Source organism: Rhipicephalus microplus, unplaced genomic scaffold (assembly GCF_043290135.1).
Source record: "Rhipicephalus microplus isolate Deutch F79 unplaced genomic scaffold, USDA_Rmic scaffold_15, whole genome shotgun sequence".
NCBI lineage: Eukaryota > Metazoa > Arthropoda > Arachnida > Ixodida > Ixodidae > Rhipicephalus > Rhipicephalus microplus.
The window spans coordinates 21,984,921-22,009,916 of record NW_027464588.1 but is presented as its reverse complement, the minus strand read 5'-3'; the positions used below and the strand labels follow the sequence as shown (position 1 = coordinate 22,009,916).

Genomic DNA, 24,996 nt, shown 5'->3' with positions numbered 1-24,996 from the left:
GGTGTAATAACACCCGATAATCATAATGACGTCGTGGTTTGAAGCCGGCCACAGGTGACAAAAATCACGGACGTTAAGGCGTGTATCCCCTTGCTACCATGTAGTAGGTGCATAGAAAGCTAAAAACAGATACTTAGTTCGCAGAAATGTTTCTGGTTGAAAGTGTGCCACCTTCTACAGAGAGTACAGTGATATGCAAAAACTTCATTGACACAAGCTACTTTCAGCTTTATCGCTTACTTTGAAGTATTCCATGATTTGAACTTTTCGGGTTACATGACACCTAAAACATTTTCACCGAAGTTTTTGAAATACACACTTAAAGGACAGGAATTTGCTCCCGCGTTACGCTTTGAACCCATTATAACCGAACGTACTTTTCAAAGTACACTTGAATTTTCTGGAATAGAAAGTACTGAATATAATATTCTGAACTTGTTCACTAAAATTTAGAATGCCGAATGTCACAGCGAGCCAAATTTTAATGGTATATTCACTCGGTTCTGCTCTTTCTTGTTTTATAAGTCGTTAAATTTTATAAAAATATAACGAATCTTAGAACTAATAAAATTTTTCTACCATTAGGAAAACGAGAACCCGTCAAACACACGTAGTCACACTGCTTTACCGAAATTTTTATCAGAGTTTTCCCAATTATATATTTCAAAAACGAATTTCTTGTGCTTCAGCAAGAACAAAATACTCCTTCCAAAGCGCGAGATGCACATTGAGTGCATAGGTTTGCCTTGAGGTATAATAAAATGTGGGTGTACATTGTATTCCATATTGGAACTTCGTGGGAGCACACATTGCCTGTTGTGCATTGCTTCAGATACTAAACTATAGTTTTTTAGGGGTGAGGTATTGGGGGAAGGTAGGCCTTTTTTCCTTATATGAGGCTCACGAGACTGCACCTATTGTCGTGCGTCGGCGGTGCCTTGGCGCCGCCTTCAGGGCCACCAACGGTAGTATTCTGTCGTAAACGCATTTGTGTGGCATTGAAGGTGGCGGTAAGTCAAGCTCAAGACAAAGAGCCTGTATGAATACGGGCGTAAGACTGAAAATGTACTGAGATGGCTTAAAGGGCCCCGCGACACTTTTACTACAGCCTTATTTAGCACTGAAACGCGTGTAGCCGTGATTACTGAAACGTATGCAATAAGATTGATGAAAATTAGTGCACAAAAAGTGAAATTATGAGTCCTCAAAGTTCAATACTTTAGCAGACGACAACGAGAAACGTTCTCTTTCACAAGTTACTACCTGATGACGTCAAAGACCACTTCCAATCACAGCGCACGTCTCATAAGGACATTCTAAAAATGTCATTTCTTGGTGGCTTTCACACAATACCTCTTGATCGCTTTTTTTTGAGGGCGTGATGGCGTGCTTACTACAAACCACATGCGTCGAGTAGCTGATGCTCCCATGGTCACACTATGTAAAATACACACATGCGCTTTGGGCAAGGTCAGTTCTCAGTTTGCATGCAAGGTGCGTTCCATACGGCAACCCGGGCGTTCACCGCCTGTTGCATTTTTGGCTCGCTAAAATCTTGGTACAAGTTTCCACTTTTAGTTGCCGGTGTACCATAGCATCGTTCGCAGGCTAAGTGTTGTGTTCTTTGTTCTGAAAACACATCATTTCGAAAGAGGAATGACTTCTTTCTGAGAAAGTATAAAAAAGATTTTTACTGTTTTAGCATTCACTCGCAGGCCTAGTTACCACCATATGAATATGGCGTGCTATTTCTCGCATCAAGCTAATGAAAATAGTACCGTGTTTGTCGTCACGCCACATAACATGAAGTCACTTCTCATAATAAAAATAGCCGCTGTGTGTCGCGGTAGCCTGAAAAAAGTAGTTTATCCCGTGCAATAAATTAAAACTGCGTCGATTTTGACGTTGTCGTGTGTGCAACGATATTGGTGCTTTCCACAGCACCAGAAGAACTAATGATAAATACATGTTCAAATAGTGTCACAGGCCCCCTTTGAGGCTCTTTTATAGTAGAGTATATCCTATACTTGAAATAGTTCAACCTTGTTTCCGAATGCAATATACTACAAGGTATACTTTATTGATCTCGCAGGCAAACTTGGGCAACCTGAACCGGGTTCGCGAACAACTACCCATGATATTTGCAAACATCGCCCTCTTGCAGGTAACGTACCTATTTTCGCTCATTAAATTACTGATACAATCATCGAAAGCTTTTGATAGTGAACTGTATGGTGAGTGTATTTCACATGAATAATTATGTGGTCATAATTGAGATTACTGTATAGGGTGGATAAATATATGAACAAACCAACCAAATAAATAGTTTTACCATTTCGTTCTACAATGCGATGTTCATTGCTGTCACTGAAAACCACTACTTTTGCTAGATTTAGTTTAGTGTAAGTAGGTATTCCGTGTAGCATTTCTATCTATCATTCCATACTGTGGTTATAAAATTCCTGCCTGTGCGATATCTTGAAAAAGGCCTGCATGATGATAACTTCTTGTGATAACTTGTCTGGTGTACGAAACAAATGAGTAATTATCTGTGGTCTGTTATGCCAGTACTGACACTAAAGTAGTTCGCGTGTATCAAAACATAAACGCTAAAAACATGCGTTCGACTATAGAATCGAAAAAAGTATATCTTTTTAAGTATTTCAAGTAGGAATACACAGGGGACATGGATGGGGTAGTTTCGTTGGAAGTACTACAGGTTGATGAATGTGGAAGCTGCTCATGTAGATGCAGAGCTCTCACCATTTTGTGGAAACAGAAAACAAGTGTGGCAGTGGCACAGGTTGTAGGGGTAAACTTCTCCATTGTAATCGTCAAAAATGCAACTCTGTTTAGAAAAAATTTATGTACAGCATGAACAGAACACAAAGGCGTCATATCATTCCAGTAACAGGGCACATACACTTGGGCACATCTATTTTTCAAGACTAACATCACTACGTTACAGTGAAGACATTTGCTCCAATATACATGATTATGTTGGCATTAATGTACACAAGAATTCAATGTGAGATCACGATACAAGGGTATAACAATACAATAAATCTAAATGAAACACAATTTGTAACAAATGAAGTCATATATAACAACTCAACGGGCGCTGCTTAGCACCAAGTCGGTCGAAAAATGAGTTGTATCCTTTCGTGTTCCACCTTGACGAAAGGACACGACCAATGCCGCAGAAACTCTTGCTCCCAGAGGAAGAAAAGCTTCACGGAAAGGAACGCGAGGGTCTGTCGTCTCATTCTCCCCAGTATCGGCCACAAGGCATGCCGGCGGCAATTGGCAGTTACGGCCTCACATCGGTTTCTTCAAATGCTGAACAGCCCCGCAACTATTAAGAGAGCGGCGAAGCGGCTACGCGGAAATCGGCCGTTGGACACGAAAGTTCGCACACCCTGTCCCCGAAAACCAGGATTAACCGCACGCAAGAAAAGGCGGAAAACCATATATTCAAACGTCGCATGTCGATTGGTCTCTACCATGACGCAGTTGGGGCAAGTGGAAGTGCTAACCACCTGCCATCGCTGCAACCGATCTCGCGTGGGGAGCAAGCCCCAGCCCAACCTCCAGACAAAGTCTCTGAGATGCCCTGGCAACACTGCGGCAGTTATTGGTTTCCAAGCGCGGTTCAATACAGATTGACGATGCTGGGGCACCAAGAGCCGTAGAAGGGCGGCCATTGTGTCCACCACTTTATAATCGGCCACATCTATCTCTGGGCACGTAGCTTTCAAACGTCAGTGAAATGCCAGAAGGGCTCGATACAAAGATGGTAATTCAGTTGATTGGGGACCTTTGTTTATTTGGCTATCCGGCAAGAAGACACGTAGTGATGGCCCCAGATGGTAGCGAGCCAGTGCCTGGGTGGGCATGTCATCATTGCTTAGTATTCGCAATAGAGTGCGGAGGCACAATGTAGAAGCCATCACGGAAACGTCGGGGAATGCAAAACCGCCTTGATCTCGCGGATGAGCTAGCGCTGGACGCGATAATAATTCTGTGCCAGAAGACCAAAAAAAAATAAACTGATGCAGCTTTTCACTTTCCTGCAGACGTGGAGCGGTGGTTTAACAGAATTGCCAAGGCACCAAAATTTTCATAGGTACACCGTTTGAGTTAAGTATTGGCGTTCCAAGAGGGGGAATTCGAAGTACCTGGCTGCTTTGATATCATTTAGCAGAGTTTGTAGAACAGATAACCAGATGCTATCCTGTAAACCAAATACAGTGAAAGTAACTCCGGCTTTAGATATCTCAGGAGACCACTGTAAAGGCGACGTGATGTTGATACGACTGCTGGGGTTGCCAATAAAAAAATACTGGCTTTTAAAAAAGTTTAACCTTGCACCGGAGATAATACCGAAGTCATGGAATGTATCAAGAGCATGCTGCAGCGACTGTTCATTATGTACATATAGAGTAATATCATCTGCATATGCAGCCACCTTTACTTGAGTGTTACCGGGTAGAGGTAAGCCGCGAATCTACGGGTGATGTTCAACGGCCCTTAAGAAGGGCTCTAATGCAAGGATAAATAACACTGGGGAGAGGGGACACCCTTGACGGACCCCACGCGGGACTCTAAATGCGTGACTCTCACGGGAAACTAAGTAAAGGGTACTTTCTAAATTAGTATACATCGCGTGGATGAGGTCAATGAACTTATCCGGGAATCCGAATGCATGTAAAACATTTAGTATGTAGCCATGTTCTATGAAATCAAAAGCTTTCTCTTGATCTAATGAAACCAACAGTTCTTGCGCACATTGGCTAATGGTGTATTGAATGATGTCACGCGTTAACCACGTATGAGTGTGTATTTCCCGGACCGGAACAGAACAGACCTGGTGGGGAGCGTATAATGTTGCAAGAAATGGACTTATTCGGCGCACCAAAATGTTAGCCAAGAGCTTGTAATCTACATTGAGCAGGGTAATAGAACGCCAATCGTCTGGTCACGTGGACATTGGGTCTTTCCTGGGAACTAGTGTTATAAGGCCTTTGCGGAAAGAGGTTGGAAGTGTAATATCTTGGAAACACTTGCGAATGACGCGTGACATAGTTGGACCAATGATGGGCCAGAACTGTACATAAAACTCTGCAGGGAGTCCGTCAGGCCCTGCAGAGTTTTATCACCGTCATCGAATGGCGGTGATAGCCGGATGTCATTTGACATGTTGGAATTATGAGGTAAATCTTTTAGCAGAGGATGCGAATAAACAAATTCTGGGTAACAGACATTAGCACCAGATTGAGCAAGTGACTGAAAGTGTTGAGTGAATTCCTGAAAGTCGCGCGTACCCGCAGCAGCTGGGGTGGGAGAGTTCAGCGAGTGGGCAAGTGAGCCTGGTGGACAAAGCAGAGCTCTTCGTGCATACCTTAGCACCCCAGGGTGCGCACATGGTGCACGTGTGAAGCGCCAGGCTGCAGCCGAGAGTGAAGAAGCGCGCATGATACGTTGGTATCGTTCAACGAGCTCCTCTTGCCATGCCCTCATTACAGTGGAAGGACTGGGATCTCGATTGGCAATGCGTATCTTCTGGATTAACAATGACGCATCTTTCGACATATGGGTGCAAAGTCCTCTGCCCGACACACTGCAATGATGGCGCCACTGTTATTTGAGGCGATCCCAATCAGCTACATCCGCCCCAATGAGCGATGCGCGTAACACTCGGGATAATTTTTCCGCAGCCTGAGAGTGCTGGAGGACGCAGCAATCGAGACGCCATGGTCTGTGAATTGTTGGCATCCCCGCTGGCAGGCGGAGAGAGAACATAACCGGCCGATGGTCGCAAATGTACACTGGTGTCGGTGGCAATGACATTACCCCGGTGTCGTGAACGTAGGTACTGAGACTGGGGGATGCATACACGCGATCGATTCGGCTGCTCGATGCTGCTCGACACCAAGTGTAGGCATAATTACTGCCATGCACACTTTGATGAATGTCACTCAGTGCCAATTGCTGCACTAGACGTTCGAGTTCTCTGGCATTCCAGTTTGACCAGCCGCGACCCGGACCTCGAACGTCTGCGTGTGAGTCTAAGACACAATGGAAATCCCCTAAAAGTACCAAATGTTGGGAATTTAAAAGGGACGCGTCAAGAGATTGGAAGAACGCGTTTGAGTTCACGCGTGCCGCTGGGGCATATACAGCAACAAATCTTAATCTTAACAAAAAAAGGTGCAGTCGAACGCCAGCACGCGTCCGAAGGCATCGAAAGAAACATGATGGTCACGTAAAAGACCTCGGTTAAAGATAATGACTCCGACGCCAGTCGAACGCGTGCTGGCGTACGAAAAGTAACAATCAATATTGAACACGCGCTTGAAAGCGAGTACATCAGAAAGCTTGAAAAAATTTGTTTCTTGCACGAACAGCAAATCACAGTGCACTGAATGCGCAAATGCCAATACCTCAGCCTGTTTTGGTGGATTACGGAAACCTTGAACGTTAAAAGTAGTAACCTTTAGAGTAAGAGCCATGGGGAAAATGAAAACATGGTATAGGATCACGCAAATGCAGGGGTACCTTTATCACGGCGGGAGCCGGTGCGCCGCAAGTGGCTGAGTCATTTTTCCGGCCAGGCGATCCACTGGAGGCTCGGGGCTTCCGGGATCGCGTCGAAGTCCACAGGGGACTTCTGTCTCTGCTGGGGGCTTCCAAGTCACGAGTAGTTATCCGGTGGCGTTTGGAGTCCAGGTTCTTGAGCGAGGATGGTACAAAGGCGTCTCCACTGTCCGGGCTCATGTCACTGGGGCTGGTGTCTTCGTCAATTTGTAGGGGCGCCTCACTCGCGGTGCTGTTGGAGTCCTCGTAGATGCAGGCGTCGTCTTGAGATGTAGACTCCTCGATGACACCTGAGCTTGTTGTCGACAGAGCAGCAATGCGAGGAGCGTCAGATGCAATATTTCCATCCGAGACGCCGTCCTCACGAGGCGCTTCGTCTGACGAGGGCTTGGCCTGTGATTTCTCAGAAATGGCCACGGGACGCTGGGAACTGAATTCTTTAGTACCTGGAGGGATTACCAAGTCCGGAATCGTTGGGGACGCAGTAAGCGTCTGGTGCAGCGTCGCGAATGGCGCACCTTGGTCGTGGTCGGTTACCGCGGCTCGCGCTGACGAATCATCGCACTTGTTCTTAGAAGGCGTTCCTGGTTGAAGTGGAGGGAAATCCTAGGATGTCGCCTCCGAATACGATGGCCTGATGGTGCAGGCTACGGTGGCATGCGGGTCCCCACAACGGCGACACGGCAACGAGCAGCCTTTCCCGTCATGGCCATAAACGCCGCACCTTCCACAAAACGGAGCTGTGCAGTTCATGCGGAAGTGCCCACTGTCTCCACATCGACGGCAAACTCGCTGTATGCCTTTATAGTCACAGGTTACTCGATGGCCCGCGACCTTGAGGTAGTTGGGCACCAGTGACGAAGCCTTCATTTCCTTGCGGACGTATCGCGTCCCAGTGGTCACGGTTGGGCGCGATCCCATGAGTCCTCTGGTGATGTGCAGCACCTTCCCGGAGGGAGAGAGTGCTTGTGCGAGGACTTCGCTGGGTAGGCAGCACGCGAAGTACTCTAAGCACGCTAACACTGATTTGCTCACTTAATTGGTCACAATCTGCGGACGCACTTTTTTTAACTATATGCAAAAACACCATTTATAGTACAGTTTGTCTCGTCGTGTTGTTCTATCAGAATAATTTATAAGCAATAAAAATAAGTATAACAGTGTTATAAATATTCAGTATATAGGTTGAAATCGCATTCTTTTATATTTACTACGCGGGTCTCAGTAAAACTTTGCAGCAATATTTTTCTACAAAAAGATCAACAAAGAGTTTGATTCGGGAGCACGATAGAATTGACAAGTATTCACACAGGCCACACTCGAGTAGAATCATCACTTTGAGAGATATATGCAAAAAGTTATTTTTCAAAGTCGCAAGAACTTGTCAAACGTAGGTTGACTGGTATAAGTTCTAAGGTTTATTGTGGTTTGGCAATTCATAAAGGCTTCAGTGTGCCGTTGAGACAAAAAAGGCTAAATTATCATCTATGGTAAATAATCGCTGTAGCTGTCTTGAATAAATTCGATAACAAAGTTCACGTTACTTAAATTAAAACATGAAACGGAACATCAGCAGAAAAGTTTACATTCTTATTATAGAATCACAAACGGCCACAACTCTACAAATAGCAGTTTTCCAAGTGTAATGATGAAGCTTTTCCTGTTTTGTGGTACTTTCTAGTACCATTAGCGCAAAGTTTGCATTGCTGGAAACAGTAGAATTACATATTTTAGGTGCGAAGCTTTTGGGGTTGAGGGTCTATCCCTCCTCTCTAATAGTCTGTTGTAGTAGCCTCTTTTAGCCAGTTTTAAAAATTGCTCACTAGATGGCATTGTATATGTGTCTACAGAAATCTCACCAGGTGGTATTAGCAGTTTTTATATAGTTTATGAATAAAGAGGATAGATTGTGCATTCATAATAAGAAAATCACAACATATGTACGGAATACGTAATGATGAGTGGGGGTGAAGTGCCGGTCCATCTGTTTGTTTATCTAACGCGTGCTCTAGTGTGATAGCAGTGAACGGATGGACAGAAAGACACACAGACAGACGGACGGATGGATGGATGCACCAATCGACCGACCGACCGACAGACCGACCGACCGACCGACCGACCGACATACAGACAGACAGAATTATTGGCTGTGTCATACTTCTCTCGTGTGCAGGTTACGTGCCTGTCAGCCACTGCGCTTGCCAAAAATCCTGCAGGCCATGTGACCTCTTTGTTAGCCGCTGACTGCTGGCTTGTGGCATTGTCGTTTTCTTTCCTTCCAAACACTTTCATGAGCTTCATCTGCGTGCCCATTGCGCTGGGTTTGCTGGGTGCACGCATAGGAAGTGTCCCAGCGTTCGCTTGTCTTCTCTGGCTCCTTGTAATCGCAGGAGCCTTGTTTTCTCTGGAACCGCTGCTTCACAAGTACTACATGAGTAGTTTGGATACCGTTTTAGAGACGAAGCTCCTAAGGCCGTGGGTCTATTAATCACTTGTATATCTCTCGTGGTACGTAAGCGCCTAGTTGTATGATGCACGTTCTAGTGTAATAGAAGCGGGTGCACAGACAGACAGACAGACAGACAGACAGACAGACAGACAGACAGACAGACAGACAGACAGACAGACAGACAGACAGACAGACAGACAGACAGACAGACAGACAGACAGACAGACAGACAGACAGACAGACAGACAGACAGACAGACAGACAGACAGACGCTTCGCCCCACTCATCATCAGTTACTGCGTGGATTTCCTGTAAATGTTCAGGAAGTGTCTCCGCTTTTGTCTCTATAATAGGCCAACTGAGCCCTTTATAATAAGACTACACGTTGTTGGTATGAAAGTAACTTTATTGCCGTGAAAATGAGATAGGAAAGCTACTTGTAGGTGTACCACCATACTACAATGCGTTACAATCGTCTTGCCATGGTTCTTGAAAAATCACAGCACATCCACAGAATGAATGATGATGAGTGGGGCGAAACGTTCTTCAGTTCATTCGCGCTCCCATCCATCCGTTTGTTCTTGCTTCCGTCCGTTCGTGCGACCGTGCACGCGTCCACCGTTGCAACCATCCGTGCATACGTCCGTCCATCCATGCCTCCGTCCATGTGCCCGTTCATGCGTAAATCCGTCTCTGCGTCTGTCCGTCTGCCTGTCCGTGCGTCTGTCCATGCGTTATTCCGTGCGTCCGTCCGTTCATATGAGCGTCCCTGCGTGTGTCCGTCTGTGCATACGTGTGTCCGTTCATGGATCTGTATCTCTCCGTCCATTCGTTCGTTCGTCCATCAAATAAACGTTCTAAGTACTGCAATCTTGCGTATTTTCATCACACATTCATCAATAAAAGTACCACCATCCAGCGGACATTCCAAAGACTAAACGAGAGGTGGCTACCTACTACTATTACATACATCACGGACGCGCGACCCACAGAATAAGAAGCTTCGCCCCTAAAACATCGCTGATCCCTCCGCGATAGGAGTCTGTAAAACACGAAAGTAATATGCATCCTTAGGGAACTAGTTTAAAGTTAATAGTACATTGAGGTAAGAGGGCTTGCACAATGCCCATTGGTTAACATGGATGCATCCACGTTGTCGCTTAGTCATACATCTCTTTCCCCACGACTGGCACCCATAATTAAGGAATAAACAAACGCTTGTAGCCACAGATGCTTGTGGTAGTTGAAGTAGTTATGGGGGAGAGCACTACTAGAGAATAGAATGTGACAGCCGGTAAAGTGTGACTGATTGGACTAGAAACTCTCGCTAAGGTCACCTATAAACACCACTTACAGACCAATGCCTGGCCCGGCGACAGAGAAACGCAACGCGCGTCGCCAGTTACTTTCGGTATGCGGCGATTGTTCGCGGGGTGAGCGTTCGTGGGGAACGCGTTGTTAAAGCCAGGTGAAGTCGGTGGGCCTGTCAGATCTCTTTGAAATAGCTGGATGCTATGAACGACGCCGACGAGTGGCTGGATGAATGGTTGTATCCAGCTGTACCCATTAGATCAGGCGGTGGCTCGAGCCACCTAGCCATAAAGTTAAGTACTACTACTGTGTGTTTAAGGATTGAGTTCCACTCGCGCCTAGATTGTAGCTACCAATCACGTAGCCACCTCCTGGTTATTTCTACCCGTTTAAAGACTATTTTGCCTTCACTGGCGCTAAACCCCAATGCTTTTAAAAATCGGCGCCAGTATCTTCGGCTATACGGCGAAGTCCTTTATAAAACATTATCAAATGTTCAGCCGTTTCCTCCTGCTCTCCACACGCAATACATACCGTGTCTGTGCCTTCATATATAATGGGTACATGTTGGTCCGCAATTGTCCCGTTCTAGCCTCGCAGAGCAGAGAAATACCTCTAGAATTATCGTACTGTTCCCTTGCAATTTCTCTCTTAAAAGTTCTGTAGGTCTCCAGCGATGATTTCGTAAGCAATCCCATCTTTCACATGTCCCTTCTCTGTTTCTTTCCCCTTCTTTTTAACCGTTGTGTTCTGCTGTTGTCTAAATACTTGCTTGACAATTTTGAGTTCGTTTCTTTCATTTAGTATCGACTTTCTTCATGTACAAGTAACTGAAATTTTTCCTAATCCAACGCCCCTCTCCCATTTTTCTCAACGCTCCTCAAATTCTACCATTGCTGCTAGCTTCCCTGCATTCAAACGATGTCCATTCCATGTCTCCGTGTACCCTCTAATTTGTAGTATTCCCGTATGCTTCCAAAGCAAGTCTTCCAATGCCACTTTGTTTATTTTCCAATCTTGCTTGAACTTCTGGTTTCATGCACATGACCGCATTGCCGAACGTCAAACTCGAGACCACGACACCTTTCTAAATTCCTCTCGCAACGGCATACCTATTGTAGTTCCACAGTGCCCTATTTTTCATTACAGCTCTATTCCTGGTGTTCTTAGCTACTGTGTATCTTTCGTGCTCTGTTAGGTACTTAGCCCCTTTATTTATTGATATGCCCAAGTATTCGGAATTATCCACTATTTCTTGCGTGACTTCTTGTATCTTATGATCACTGTCTTTCTTATGAATAAAAATGATTGCAAAATTTTCCCTGCGCAACTTCCAATTTAACCTATCTCCCTAATTATCAGAGATGTCTATCAATCTCTGCAGATATTCCTTGTTGTCGGTTATTACTATATCTTCTGCATACATCAATGCTGGTAATGACTGTTCAATGTGTTTCCCTTGCTTGGCAAAAAAGAGGCCGTATCCGAGTCGACTCTCCTCTAACTTGGCTTCTAGTCTCTGGAGATACAGCATAAATAACAAAGTTGACAAGGGATATCCCGGTTTAAGCCCGCGTCGTATCTGAATAGGTTCACATACCTGTTCTTCCCATTTGATAACTACTATGATACTTTTAAAAATGCCCTTCAGAAGATTAGGTATTCCATCTTCCACATCTAGTGTGTCCAATATTCTCAACAAGTCTTCTTGAATCGCACTATCGTAAGCTCTCTTGATATCTAGAAAAGTGAGTCACAGGGGCATATGTTCTTTTTCCGCTATTTTATTACAACGCATCAATGAAAACAGGTTGTCCTCCAACCTTCTTCGTTTACAAAACCCAATTTGTAGTTCTTCAGCTCACCGTCGTTGTCCACCCATGGCTGTAAACTTTTCTTTACTGTCTTCATCACCAGCCTGTAAACTACTGATGCCACTGTTATGAGACGGTAGTAGTATATATCGGCTTTAGCGTCCTTTAGCCCCCTTTATAGATCATGCTCATCTTGCTTAGCTTCCGCCCATCGGGGGCCTCACCATTCATTATTGCTTTGCTCGCTGCCTCTCTTAATGTTTGCTTAGAGTTTGGTCCTAGTTTCTTTATTATCCATGATTCGGATGCCGTCAGGGCTTGTTGATGTGCTATTAGGAACTCTTTGTTTTCTGCCATTTACCACTTTCGTTGTCCCAGGGAAGCCACTCAGCTAATTGGTCCATCCTCATCTGGTACGGTGCATGCAGCGCTGTCTTAGTGTTTAAATTTTTCTGTCATCATTGTTATTATAAATTCTATTGCCTCATCCCCTTCTAGTCTGACCCCTTTAACTGTAGTTAAATACCTCTGTTTTATGCTTGTCTTATTACTCAGAGAATTGAGATGGTTCCAAAAGTTTGCAGCTGCTTTTCTAACCTTCCTGTTTACTTCCGCCAATCATTCGGCCCCCTTTTTATCTTTTCACTGATCAAATTTGGTGCTTCCTTCTGGAGCTGAAAACATTATCCCACTTTATTTTCACATCATCTTCCGGTTCACACCTCTGGTTAGCATACCTGTGTTCCCTGGAAGCTTCCTGACGTCTTACTATGGATCCCTTACCTTCATCATCACGCCAGCTCTTGGGCTTGTGTCTGCTTTTCCCGGCTGATTTGACTCGTACCTTAGCAAGCTCTAACTCAAACTATCGAGTTATATTTGTGTACGTCCATTTTGCTTTAATATCCTCGGTGATTATTTTCTCAATCTCTTTAGCTGCTATTTCTATTTGCATTTCTGAATAAATAGTACCATGTGGTTGCTCGTAATGCCACCTTTCCAATTTCTTGTTTTCCCCAAAACTCAGCTTGATAGGTTTGTGATCACTGCCTAAGCTTCGTGACCCAAATTCGTCTATGTTCATTACCCTTAGCCGATCATACATCCTATGTGAAGTTATTGCGTAATCTATCGTCGACTGCAGCCTTCCCACCTCCCATTTTATCGGCCCTTCGCATTTCTCGGTGCTGTTGCAAATAATTAAATCATGCCTTTCACACACAACTATTAGCATTCTGCCTGTTGGATCAGTATATCCAACCATATCTTCTATGTGTGCAATAATATCTCATCATATAAATACCTCAAACTCTTCTCCTAGTTCGTCAAAGTCATTTCCTCTGCAGTGCATCATTTATTGACTTTCCTCTCTGCCTTTTGCCCCTCTCCACAAGTATACAAAACCGAGGAGCGTCACTTGCCCTGTCACTTTTCCTTTTAGCCATAAATGTTCCTTGCATGCCTGCTTGACCCTTTGCCAGTCTGTACTTTTATGAATGAACGTTCCAATACCACCCCCCTTTCAGCGCCCATCTGTTCTAATAAGATACTCCCGCTTGTAGTCCAGATGGTTAGGAGGTTGTTCCATGCCCCTAAGATGTATTTCTGCAAAACCATATACCATCGGCCTCTCATTCCTTAGCTGTTCTTCTACCTTGTCTCACTCCAGCCTATTCCTGCCACCCTGCATGTTAATACACCCTACGTGCGAATTGGCTCGGCACTCATGTTTACGTCGACTTCTGCCCCGGACTCTACGTGTCTTAAATATTGATGCGTCTTTGGAATCATTTGTGTCTATACCACCTGTAAAAGAACTCTCTTGGTTGTTTTCCTCGATACTAGCTATCCTGCACCCCTAAGGGCCTGCGTGCCCCCAAAAAAGCTACTGCGCGTCTTGCAAGTCACTAAGCCACCTCATGGCCTAGCCTTCTATCGAAGTGAAATCTGTCTCGTTGAAAACCACCCCATCTATGCATCTCTCTGTTTATTTCCACAACCTCAAAGCCTTTCTTTCGACTCATCCGTCATATCTCTTGGTTTGCGTTGACAACCACTCTTTGCAGGTTGCCGTCACGCACCGGTACCTCCGGTATCGTGCATATCACTACCTCTACCTGAGGGGAAATGGTGCACATATCATCAAATCCTTTTGCCAGTGTGGTCGCTAGTCCTGCCATATCTTCATTTAAGACATCACTTAAAACACCCGATTTTATCACGAGGTTTCGTCTATCAGCTGTAGTCTTCAGTCTTGCGCTCGCTTGCTTCATGACTGCTTCCAGCTAGCGTCCTGGAAACGTTCCTACTGCGACCTTTTTGTCACATCTTGCCCTTTCTTTGATTGCTTCTGCGCATCGATTTCAGTTGTAGTGCCCAGCGATTATCACGTGCTGTGATTTTTCAGCTGGAGCATCCTGCACCGGGGGGGGGGGGTCTCTTGCACCAGTGACGCCAGCTGCTGTGTCCCCTCCCAGCCCCACTACTACTTCGCTGAAGCTAGCTTTTGTGACCATTGCATCGACAGAAGCTGTTTTTTTCCCCAAACTTGTTTGCTCTTTCTTCTCCGCCGTTCTGGTTGCCGGTCCCCTACCGTTCTCTCCGTCGGCCCCTCCTTCGCTAGTGCCTTCTCGGTGGATTTGAGCCTTTTTCTCAGCCTTCGTTTTCTCTTACTCTGTCGCCAACGCGATCTCCAGCTCAGTGATTCTCATCAGCAGTTCACTCTGGACAACCATCATTTTCTCCATTTTTTTTCTCGATCTCACATTGTCTACACTTGGCGGCAGCCTCGAATTCATTCGCGTCTGCACTTGGGTCTATTTTCAAACCCACTCCCCATCGTGAACATTTTATAGTCTTTTTAACCATGTCTTTTTGACACCAATTGTCCTTATGAATTGTCCCAATCGATAATTACTAAACACGGCATACGACATACCATGCCCCACGAAAAAAGGAAGTCTAAGCTCTACTACACAAGTTTGCGTGTTCGATGTACCTGCACCTCTCCCACGAGGTGGCAAGAGGAAAAACACAAACGCACACACAAACAAGTAAATACCTGGAGACTAACTCCGAAAACGCCGTTAAATGTTATAAGTGTTACAAAGGTTTTAACTGTTGCCTAATAGTTATAAGAGCAAGCTCGAAACATGCAAAACCACTTATCGGCGCAGTCAATCAGGAGCGCCCCAAAAAACACGTCCATTCACCGTGCCAGTCCAAACTGAGTGGGGTAAGGGTAAGGGCGTCACCTAGAGTTGTGTTAAGGCGTTGACAAAATCGCATTTCAACGGAACACACTGAATGGTATGAATGCTTAGAAACGACGCGTTGAAAAAACTAATGGCAGATGCGATGGCCATATTGCCTTGCTGCTCTACACCAAGAACATGAAAGGACAGTGGTAGATATAAGTGACGTATTTTTAAAAGCGCACAAAACATATGACTATGGCACAGGGGATAGTGTGCCCAGAATATGTTGTCCTAAACCTAGGGGTGATGGTTTCAATTGTCAATAAAAGAATATTTTTTTTCATTTTCTGATTGTGAATATTTTTTTCGAAGTCATTTCCGTGACGTAAATACGTCACTGAAATCTTAGTCGACCCCGGCATAAAACTCTTTTGTGTTAAAAAACAACCCTAATAGTAAACGCTTACTTGAAAGGAAAAGCATGGCGACAACCTCTTATTGTCAAAGATTGCTGCTGCTGCAGTTCTATTCCAGTACAGCTTGAAATCGATGAGTGGGCAGAGTAGAAATCGGGAAATAAGTGTACTAGTGGAGTATGCGTATCAATTTAAAAGTTGAGTATGTTGAGATTAGTCCAGCAAGATCACACATGAAACATTTTCTTCGGCGAATCTAGACACATGAGAAGCACCAACTGGGAACTGAAGTAAAAGATTAAGGTCACATGAACCCAGCGCTTTCGTCTTTATTTCCGCAAGCACGCTCTATGTGAGCGTAATGTCGCTTGCGCGCTTATCACGGGGCCTCAACCACATAAAGAAATCGCATAAACAGTGGTCTCAGACAATGTTGTCAAGTTTTCACTCGCGATAACTATTCTACTATGTAACCTATTCTTTGACTTTCCTCCGTTCATAACTGTATCACCCTGAGATTCACGCCATATCATACATAGTGCGCGAAAATATTTAAATCATAACTACAGTAACTAGTATTTTGTTCGTTCAGTGCTGTTTGGGCTAGAAAGTGAGGTCATTACTAATCACCTGTTTACGTGCAGGGGTTGAATCACTCATTCATTATTCAACTCATTCAGACTCATAATAGTCTGTTCTGGCCATGAGCTTGAGTCCAAGGTAATCCTGTTGAGAAAAAAATTTGTGAGTCCAGGTTCTAGTGAGCCCTGAATAAGAAAGCTTTTTTAATGTGAAGCATTTCTTATCAAAGTACAGTGACATTGAGCGTATCTATCTATCTATCTATCTATCTATCTATCTATCTATCTATCTATCTATCTATCTATCTATCTATCTATCTATCTATCTATCTATCTATCTATCTATCTATCTATCTATCTATCTATCTATCTATCTATCTATCTATTATACAATCTCCGACTTTTAGCTCTCCAAGCAGTTTAAATGATGGTATCAATACCAAAACTGGTATGCGATATCATGACTATATGACAAGTATATATAACTAATCATAACATGAAAACCTATAGCTATGTCATGAATGTCATGATTTAGATTACATGCTTTTGCTGCTCTTGCGGTGGTTTCGTTCACATGACACATTGCAAAACTGGTAGGGTATGACATAACTGCATGACGAAGATCCTAACCTGGAAATCGTGACATGCATATCATGAAAGTCATGGCTAAACTCCCCGCTCGTGTTGCACTCGCACTTGTTTCGCTTACTTCACATATACCAAATTTAGTATCACGCCACGTGAGCAGACTACGAAAGTAAATGCCACGCCCAGACATGATAATCATGACATGCGTGTCATGTAAAACATGAATACTTGCCATGCTCATAGCGCACTCAGGGCCGTTAAGCTAGATCAACATATACCAAATTTGGTATCAAGTGGTGTGAATTGACAGCGAAGGTAAATGAGACGTCTAAATATAGCAATGATGGATGGAAGTCGGGTAGTGCATAATTTACGTCCGTTTGATAACGTTGGTTTGGTTTTAAAGTGAGATATTGACCTTCCTTGTTAGTGCTTCGCATGTCATCGGTTCCCACTGTATGAGCTACACCTTGTTTTGTCAATCTATGTTTACGTGCAGTGCCAGTCGACAGTGGCGACATTTCTGACATGTTCACTTGCCGTCCTGAAAGGCCTGGCAATTGACGGTCTCTGGGACCCTTCCCACATCGCCCTCCTCTACGCTGGAGCGCTGGCCGCTGTCAACACCGCCAGTCTCTTTCTCAGTTGCGTATTTGTTTTACGTAGCATCAATCACTGAAAAACTGCATATGGGAGCAGGGGACAAAAACAAGTAATGCGATTGTGAAGCATTTAAAAATATTCTTGAGAAGTTTAGAAATTCACACATAAATATTGAGTTGACAAAACTAGAAATAGGCACGGTGTGTTACAAAACATGAACAAATTTTAAAAGCGAGCGAATTCGTAGGCATCAAGAAATGAGGAATATTGTTGTGATGACACACATGTGAAAATGCACATACATATTGCGGTGCTCTATTTCGGTGCCCACAGAATTGTATACCGCAGGCGTTTAAAACTTATAAAACTAGAAGGCACGATAGGAGCTGAATTATAAGGACGAAAAACTGTATTATGACTCATTTCGACAATCGGCTTTTAACACACTAGGTTGATATTTTGAACATTATTCACAGAGGCATATGAATCGAATGGCTTACTTTATCGGGAGCTTTCTTGCTGTACAAACGGTCACGCTTCCTCAAGATGATAGAGTAAAGTGTTAATCATCCATGTTCTGTCATATGTGCGTGTATATTTTGTAATATCCATGTGCACATAATTAGTGGATTCCATTAATATTGCAATACTTCACGTATGTATGCAGGACGTTTGAAAAGTGCGTCCAATATTATTCAAATATCCGCAAAGTACGCTATTTGCTCATTGTCTTTTCTGTAGCCATAAGTATTTTAAAAGGGTTGAAAACATCATTTGGAACAGTACTTAGGAAACTTACATTAATCACCATTTCAATTAGCGGACTCAAGCAGTTAGGTGAACTGGATGAATTGTCCTTGATGTGAATAGCTCATTGCTGCTTTTGCTATTTCGAAAAAAGGGCCTCTTGTAATAACTATGCAGGTCACATACCCACACAAAGATGTCGGTAGATGGTTGATATACCGCTCCCTCATTTCGGTTTCACTGTTTCGCGATTAGGATTTGGTTTCCCCGCCGAATCGGGAATATTTTCATTTATTTGCAGTTAATATTACAGGTTATTCTTGTAAAATCTCAATGCGGCCATCGGCTTTTTGGATAAAGGGCTTAAATTCTGCCTTTTGGCCTAACTGTCCAACTACAGTAGGTAAAAAGCAAATAATTTTATTGCCAATTTACTGTTTCAAATAATATAATTTTTTCGGTATCTTGGTCGTCACTCCGCTTTCCTAGTATCGCGACTTCTGCAACTGATATGTGATTGTGAAACAATAATGTCGTTCTGATGTCTTTTTTTTCTTTTTTTGTTGATGTTGAGTGTGTCACATTGTAACTCTGCTTTGTTTAGTGGTGCACCTCGGTGGTGTTATTAATTACAGTGTCCTCTTGAACAATCCAGAATTCTCCTGCTCTTTCCAGTCATGTCTTGTATATTATTAATTGTTTCTATCAGTGTAGGTCTGACTTGGTACCAAACAAGTTGTTAGTAGTACCTGCTGTCACTTTGTTGATTGCGTAATTGTATATTTTTATTTTTATTTTCTTCCCGCTCATTGTTGCGGTTGTTTTGTGGACGTATTTGCGTCTGTTCTCGCTTTCGTTTATTTGTTCTGCCCGCTCCTGCCAAAGGCCTTTTTTAAAGGCTGGCAGTATATCCGAAAATTAAAAAAAAATAAAAAAATAAAAATAATTATCTTCAACCCTCTTGAGTTGCCTGCCGCTACAGAAATACCAATTGTGAAGACAGCGAGCAAATAGCGCCTTTTCATGAAATTTTAGGGGGACCCATATATATATATGTATATATATATATATATATATATATATATATATATATATATATATATATATATATATATATATATATATATATATATATATATATATATATATATATATATATATATATATATATAACCGAACTTTTACTAGAATGTTTTTTTTTTCTGAAAATAAACTTAGCACGTGGATTTGACAGTGTGAGCTCAACTACATATCACTGAACAAATGAAAAAAAAAACGTTGAATACCTGTAGGGAAAGCTTTTTGTTTTAGAAATATTGCTTCGCAAGGGTGCAGGGTTAAGTCAATCACACGACATAGAGATTCCCTTCACTGATTTTTAATAAACTCATCCGAGCACAGTAGTTACTTGAACAAGGAAATGTCAACAACGGCTCGCTTCAGTCACATTGTTAGCAAATGAAATATTTACGAAAATTCATCTACATGCTGCCCTATGAAATATATCAAGCTGATGTTTCGTACTCCGAAAGAGCACTTTTTCAATTCCTGTTTTTTTTTGTTCACGCAGGCTTCGTCATGTCCATGGTCGTGGTGCTGTCCACCAAGTGCGAGAAAAACCCGGACAACATCGCGCCGGCCATCGCGGCTTCGTTCGGCGACCTGACCACGCTTTTCCTGCTCACCGGCTACTCGTCTTTAATGCTGTACCATCCGTGTGCGTCTTTGCCACGGTCACTTTAAATGCGAAGCATTTCTTAGCGAAACTCGGTGACATTGAGCTTATCTATCTATCTATCTATCTATCTATCTATCTATCTATCTATCTATCTATCTATCTATCTATCTATCTATCTATCTATCTATCTATCTATCTATCTATCTATCTATCTATCTATCTATCTATCTATCTATCTATCTATCTATCTATCTATCTATCTATCTGTCTATCTATCTATCTATCTATCTATCAATCTATCTATCCATCTATCTATCTAGCCATCTACGACATTTAGCTCTCCTGGCCGTTTCGAGTATCGATACCAAACTTGGTATTGCATAACATGACTATAAGAAGAACTTATCTGAATAGCCATAACATGAAAATCATATCATGTGTGTCATGAATATCAGGATTTACATTTCATGGTCCTGCAGCTCTTGCGGTGGTTTCGTTCACATGGCTTCTTGCAAAACTGGTATGGCATGACATGATTGCATGGCAAACACAAGGGACAGGCCCTAATATGAAAACATATGTGTGTCATGTAACAACGGGACTATATACCACGCTCATGATGCCAGAGTGAAGGCGCCAATACATTTCGACGCGAAGCGGTGCGCGTGCTCTCTGGCGTTCATTTCGTCGTGTCAGGCCGGCGTTGCCACGCCAGGCACTGGTGCTGCCATATGCTCGCAGGCACGCATCGCGTTGTATCGCTTTGACGCATGTGCGTTTCAGCGTGTTCGGCATCCCTCCGTCACAAAAATAGGGAGACGCAGTGTTGTCTAGATAACGCATCGGCACGAAATGCAGCATGCCGCATTTTACACCGGTTGCCGTCGGGCCGCACTGACGGACGCTGATCGCGCCGGTCGCGCCTGGCGTCAGATTATAGATGGTGGTAAAAAACATTTATTTCAGAAAAAGTCTATCTAGAGAGTGCCGACGTGGCCCATCGGCGTGCTAGAGTGGCCAGACCCTATTTCTGGACGCCAGTGGAGCTGGAAGCTGCCCGTGCGCGCTCCACCAAGGAGCGTTGCGCAGCCAAGGTAGAGCAGCCTAGCAGGTGCTCCTCCCAAGCCTCTCTAGTTGGGATAGGAAAAGGGGATGAAAAAGGGACGTGATCAATTGGGCACGATGCTACGACGTGATAGGTGTCGGCGAGGACATGACAGGTCGAGCAGGTGTCATTGATTTCCGGCAAAAAGTGCCTGGCGACGGCCGGACTGATAAAGGTGTTCGTCTGCAGGCGGCGTAGCAGTCGTTCGTCCGTTTTCTCCAAACCGCGTGCGGGGTCCGGGTTGAGGCGGCGCGAAGCCCGGAAATGAGCCAAAATTTCGCGAAAGCGGGTCAGGTTGGTATTGCCAGATTCCGTCTCGGGACATGGAGGGGCAACGGGCCGGACAGGAGAAGCGCGGGCAGCGGCATTTGCCGCCTCGTTGCCGGGCAGGTCCGAGTGGCCTGGGGTCCAGACTATACGAATGGGATGAGGGTTAAAGCGCCAAGAGGCTGCCTGTAGTAGGCTAGCCGCCAGCGGGGCAATGGAACCCTGAAGGTACTGAGTACAGGCCGAGCGCGAGTCCGTCAGGATGGTGCGTGAGGCAGGGTGAGAGGCGGCCAAAGCTATGGCAACCTCTTCAGCGTGCGTTACTGTGTCTACTCGAAAGGAGAGGCCATAAACGTGTTTGCCCTCTGTAATCACGGCAGCCGTAAAGTGACCCGAGGGGGAGGGACCCGAGACGTCCTCGTTGAAAACACCAGGGCGATCGGAGTGTCGCGTACGAAGGGCCACGGCGCGTGCTAGTCTACGGCCGGGATGAAGGTCGGGGTTCATATTACGGGGTAGAGGTTCCACCCATAGCTTTTGACGCCAGAGCTCTAGTATTGGCTGCAGAGGGTCTTAGTCAGATATCGGGTTAAGGCCAAGTCTGTGTAGAAGACGGCGCCCTGAAGGCGTCTGCGACAGTCGATTGATTTGGTTAACGCGATGAGCATCGCGCATCTCTGCAAAGGTGTTGTGTACCCCCAGAGCCGCGAATCGGCTGTTGGAAGTTAGGCTATAGATTGCAAGCGTTTTTCTAATGTAGCGTCGCTGTACCCATCGGGTTCGGGTCAATGCTACAATGGAGTATAATGTGCCCTTCATGATGCGCTCGCGGTCGTTGTGCTAGCTCTAAATATACCAAATTTGGTGTTACGTGACGTCAATGAATGACAAAATATATGACTGGTCTAAACATAATAAGCCTGACCGGCGTGTCATGTAAGAGCATGACAACCTACCACGCTCATAGCGTGCTCGCCACCGTTTCGCTAGCTCCACATATACTAAATTTCGTATCCTGTGACGTCAATAGATGACGAAGGTAAACGACACAACCAAACATGATAGTCATGACACGGAAGTCATAGAAGGCATCATTTGCCTTCAACTCGTCACGTTGTGCTGATTTCAAAGTGACATATTAACCTTTCTCATTCATGCTTCGCATTTCATCAATTCCCCTTGTACGTAGGATCGGCCAACTTTTATCAGCAATGTAACGACCAGGTCTTGCAAAAGTATTGTAAAGCCTGTTGATATGCGTTCTTGTGCAAGTTACACTACGCTTGTTCACTGCGCACACGCTTACGTGCTTGCCGCCGTGCTTCAGGTGTTCGAATAAGTTTCGGGCCCACTTGCTATAAGAATAGTTGATATCAATTGATCACAATGTTTACTATACTGACACCATTGGTGCTGATGGTGCAAGTTGTGATATTATACGCGTAGGCTTCAGACACAAGTGCGACCGCTCTATGCTAAGTTTGGCGTGCGTTCAGAACACGAGCTGTGGGTGGATTGGGCCACTTGACGTTGATAGTATATAATTAAAAGTGCCAGAGCTAGTGGACAAGAAATTGTTGCAAACAAAGGCCAGCAATTACTCACTAAAAGCTGTGTGCATCAGTTGCGCATAAATTCAAAAGTCTTGCCGTATCAATATTACTGGTTTTATCTACGTACAATACAGCTTTCTTTCATCTCTTTTTATTGTGTGCTCCCGTCTGTTCATGCGCGGTTGCACCACGAGGCAGCACCGACTGACCCAACTTCCCACACCTCTGCATACAATATGCGCTTGACGACCATACGCAGATCTGGCGCCGCTGGTGATCGCGTTGTGCCTGCTCCTGCTGCCAATGTGGATAGTTCTGGCACGACGCAACACCGTCTCCCGGGAAGTGCTGCGCGTCGGGTGGCTGCCAATTATTATCGCACTCACGGTCTCTAGGTAAGCGAGCAGAGAACGCACCCATTGCTCCTTAGGAAAGCGAGTGTTACACTCGAAGCTTTTGCGTTAATTCAGGTGAAATTTCTCCCCGTACTACGTCTAAATCGGCTTTCCTTGCTGTTACTCTTGCTATTCTGTCTACCAACGCCATTGCATAGCATTGGCAGCAGGCCCTACTGCGGAGTTCTAGTTGCTGAGGAAATCGGCTGCTGACTGGCAGGTCGTGGGATCGATTGCCGGCTGCGGTGGCTGCATTGTCGGTGGAGCCGAAAATGCAGAAGGCCCACGTGCTGATATTTCTATGCACGTAAAAGAACCCCAGGTGGTGGATATTTTTTGAGTCCTCCCCTGCAGAGTCTCTAAGAATCATATGGTGGTTTTGGGGCTCTGGATACCACATATCATTCAAGCATTTGCAGCAGTCTCTAGGTTATTCTGTACGAATCCATTTTATGGGGTTCATTCTATGTTGTTTTGTTCTCTATTTCTGTTTAGGTATTGTATGTAGCAATTTAATGTGTCTTCTACCTGCAATGATGTGGAATTCGATAAAAAATTGTTAATAAATGAATAAACCCTGAAATAACTAAACAAAACGGGTAAACAATAAAAGCACAATAAATAAAAGTAAATAAAAGTAAAAGCAGTCCTCATTTCAGATATTCAACATTTGCCTTGTCACCTCTAATACTGTGTTGTAAACAAGGATGATTGAATAGAATTTCGTAATGGCAATGTGAATTATTCTAAGAGACTCCAAGTTTAATTACCCGACAATTTTCAAAGCTCTTCGTACGAAACCTCCTTAATAGAAGTTGCTAGCAACATTTATTGCCAATGGGTTTTTGCAGCTTCGGTGGGTACATCCTGGATTACGCAGTCTTCGCTTATCCGCCAATCGCTCTGCACCTGTCTGCCGTAAATGGTGAGTCAGGCTATTCAAACACTGGAATCCACCACATTCTACGCGATGTCTTTAAACAACTACTTTCGCAGCCGTGTACGAGGCTGCACCATAGGTTCGGGGCTTGAATTGAAACTCTCTCCCAGTGATAACTTGAGAGGGAAATAATTGAATAAATAAATAGCGAATATGTAGTGCCTCTTGTATTTTTACAATCGGCCAGCCAGATGTGCCAGGTCTAGCCCTTCGCTGCCATCTCCAGCTCTTGCCCATCGCCAAGCTTCGGCCTGTGCTATGCGGTTATGGGGGAGATAGCCCATCATGTAGCGCCTCACGACGTAAAGCATACGAAATAGGAAATTTTAGTGCTGGGTACGCAAGCTCTTGGGGCGATGCGGGCTTGGGGACGCGCGGCATTGCGTACCTAACCCATACCCAACTGGAATGCCTTATAGAGGCGCACACGCAAACGCAAGCAGCACGAAGGTCACACGCGGTCGCAGCGCCATAGCGTTGTGTCGCGTAAGTATTATTGAATTATTTTTATGATTTAAAATGTTAAATGAAACATACTTAGTGAACAGGACACTTTTTGTATCGTGCACAGTATCCTGGTAGACGCAAAAAGTATAAAAAGCAAGGTTACTGTAACGACAGTGTCGAAATCTTGTGACACTTGTGCAACCACAGTCATGAACATGTTAGCTTACGCGTAATATTTTTGAGGTGAAAAGAATAAAAAGGTTACTCATTTGTAATATTGTCGCTGCGCAGTTTTTGTGCCAGATGTA

At 44.4% G+C, this 24,996-nt stretch overlaps 1 protein-coding gene across 1 annotated transcript in view; it reads left to right on the top strand.

Moving 5' to 3' along the window:
- Positions 1-24,517, top strand: part of LOC142784620 (solute carrier family 41 member 1-like) — a 30,095-nt gene extending 5,578 nt beyond the window's left edge. The window contains exons 3-7 of the mRNA XM_075883047.1: positions 2,093-2,164; positions 17,453-17,585; positions 19,874-20,020; positions 23,166-23,301; positions 24,153-24,517. Of these exons, the coding sequence (XP_075739162.1) occupies positions 2,093-2,164; positions 17,453-17,585; positions 19,874-20,020; positions 23,166-23,301; positions 24,153-24,333 (669 nt within the window). The 3' untranslated portion in view covers positions 24,334-24,517. The remainder of the gene's footprint in view (positions 1-2,092; positions 2,165-17,452; positions 17,586-19,873; positions 20,021-23,165; positions 23,302-24,152) is intronic.
- Positions 24,518-24,996: the final 479 nt, after the last annotated feature.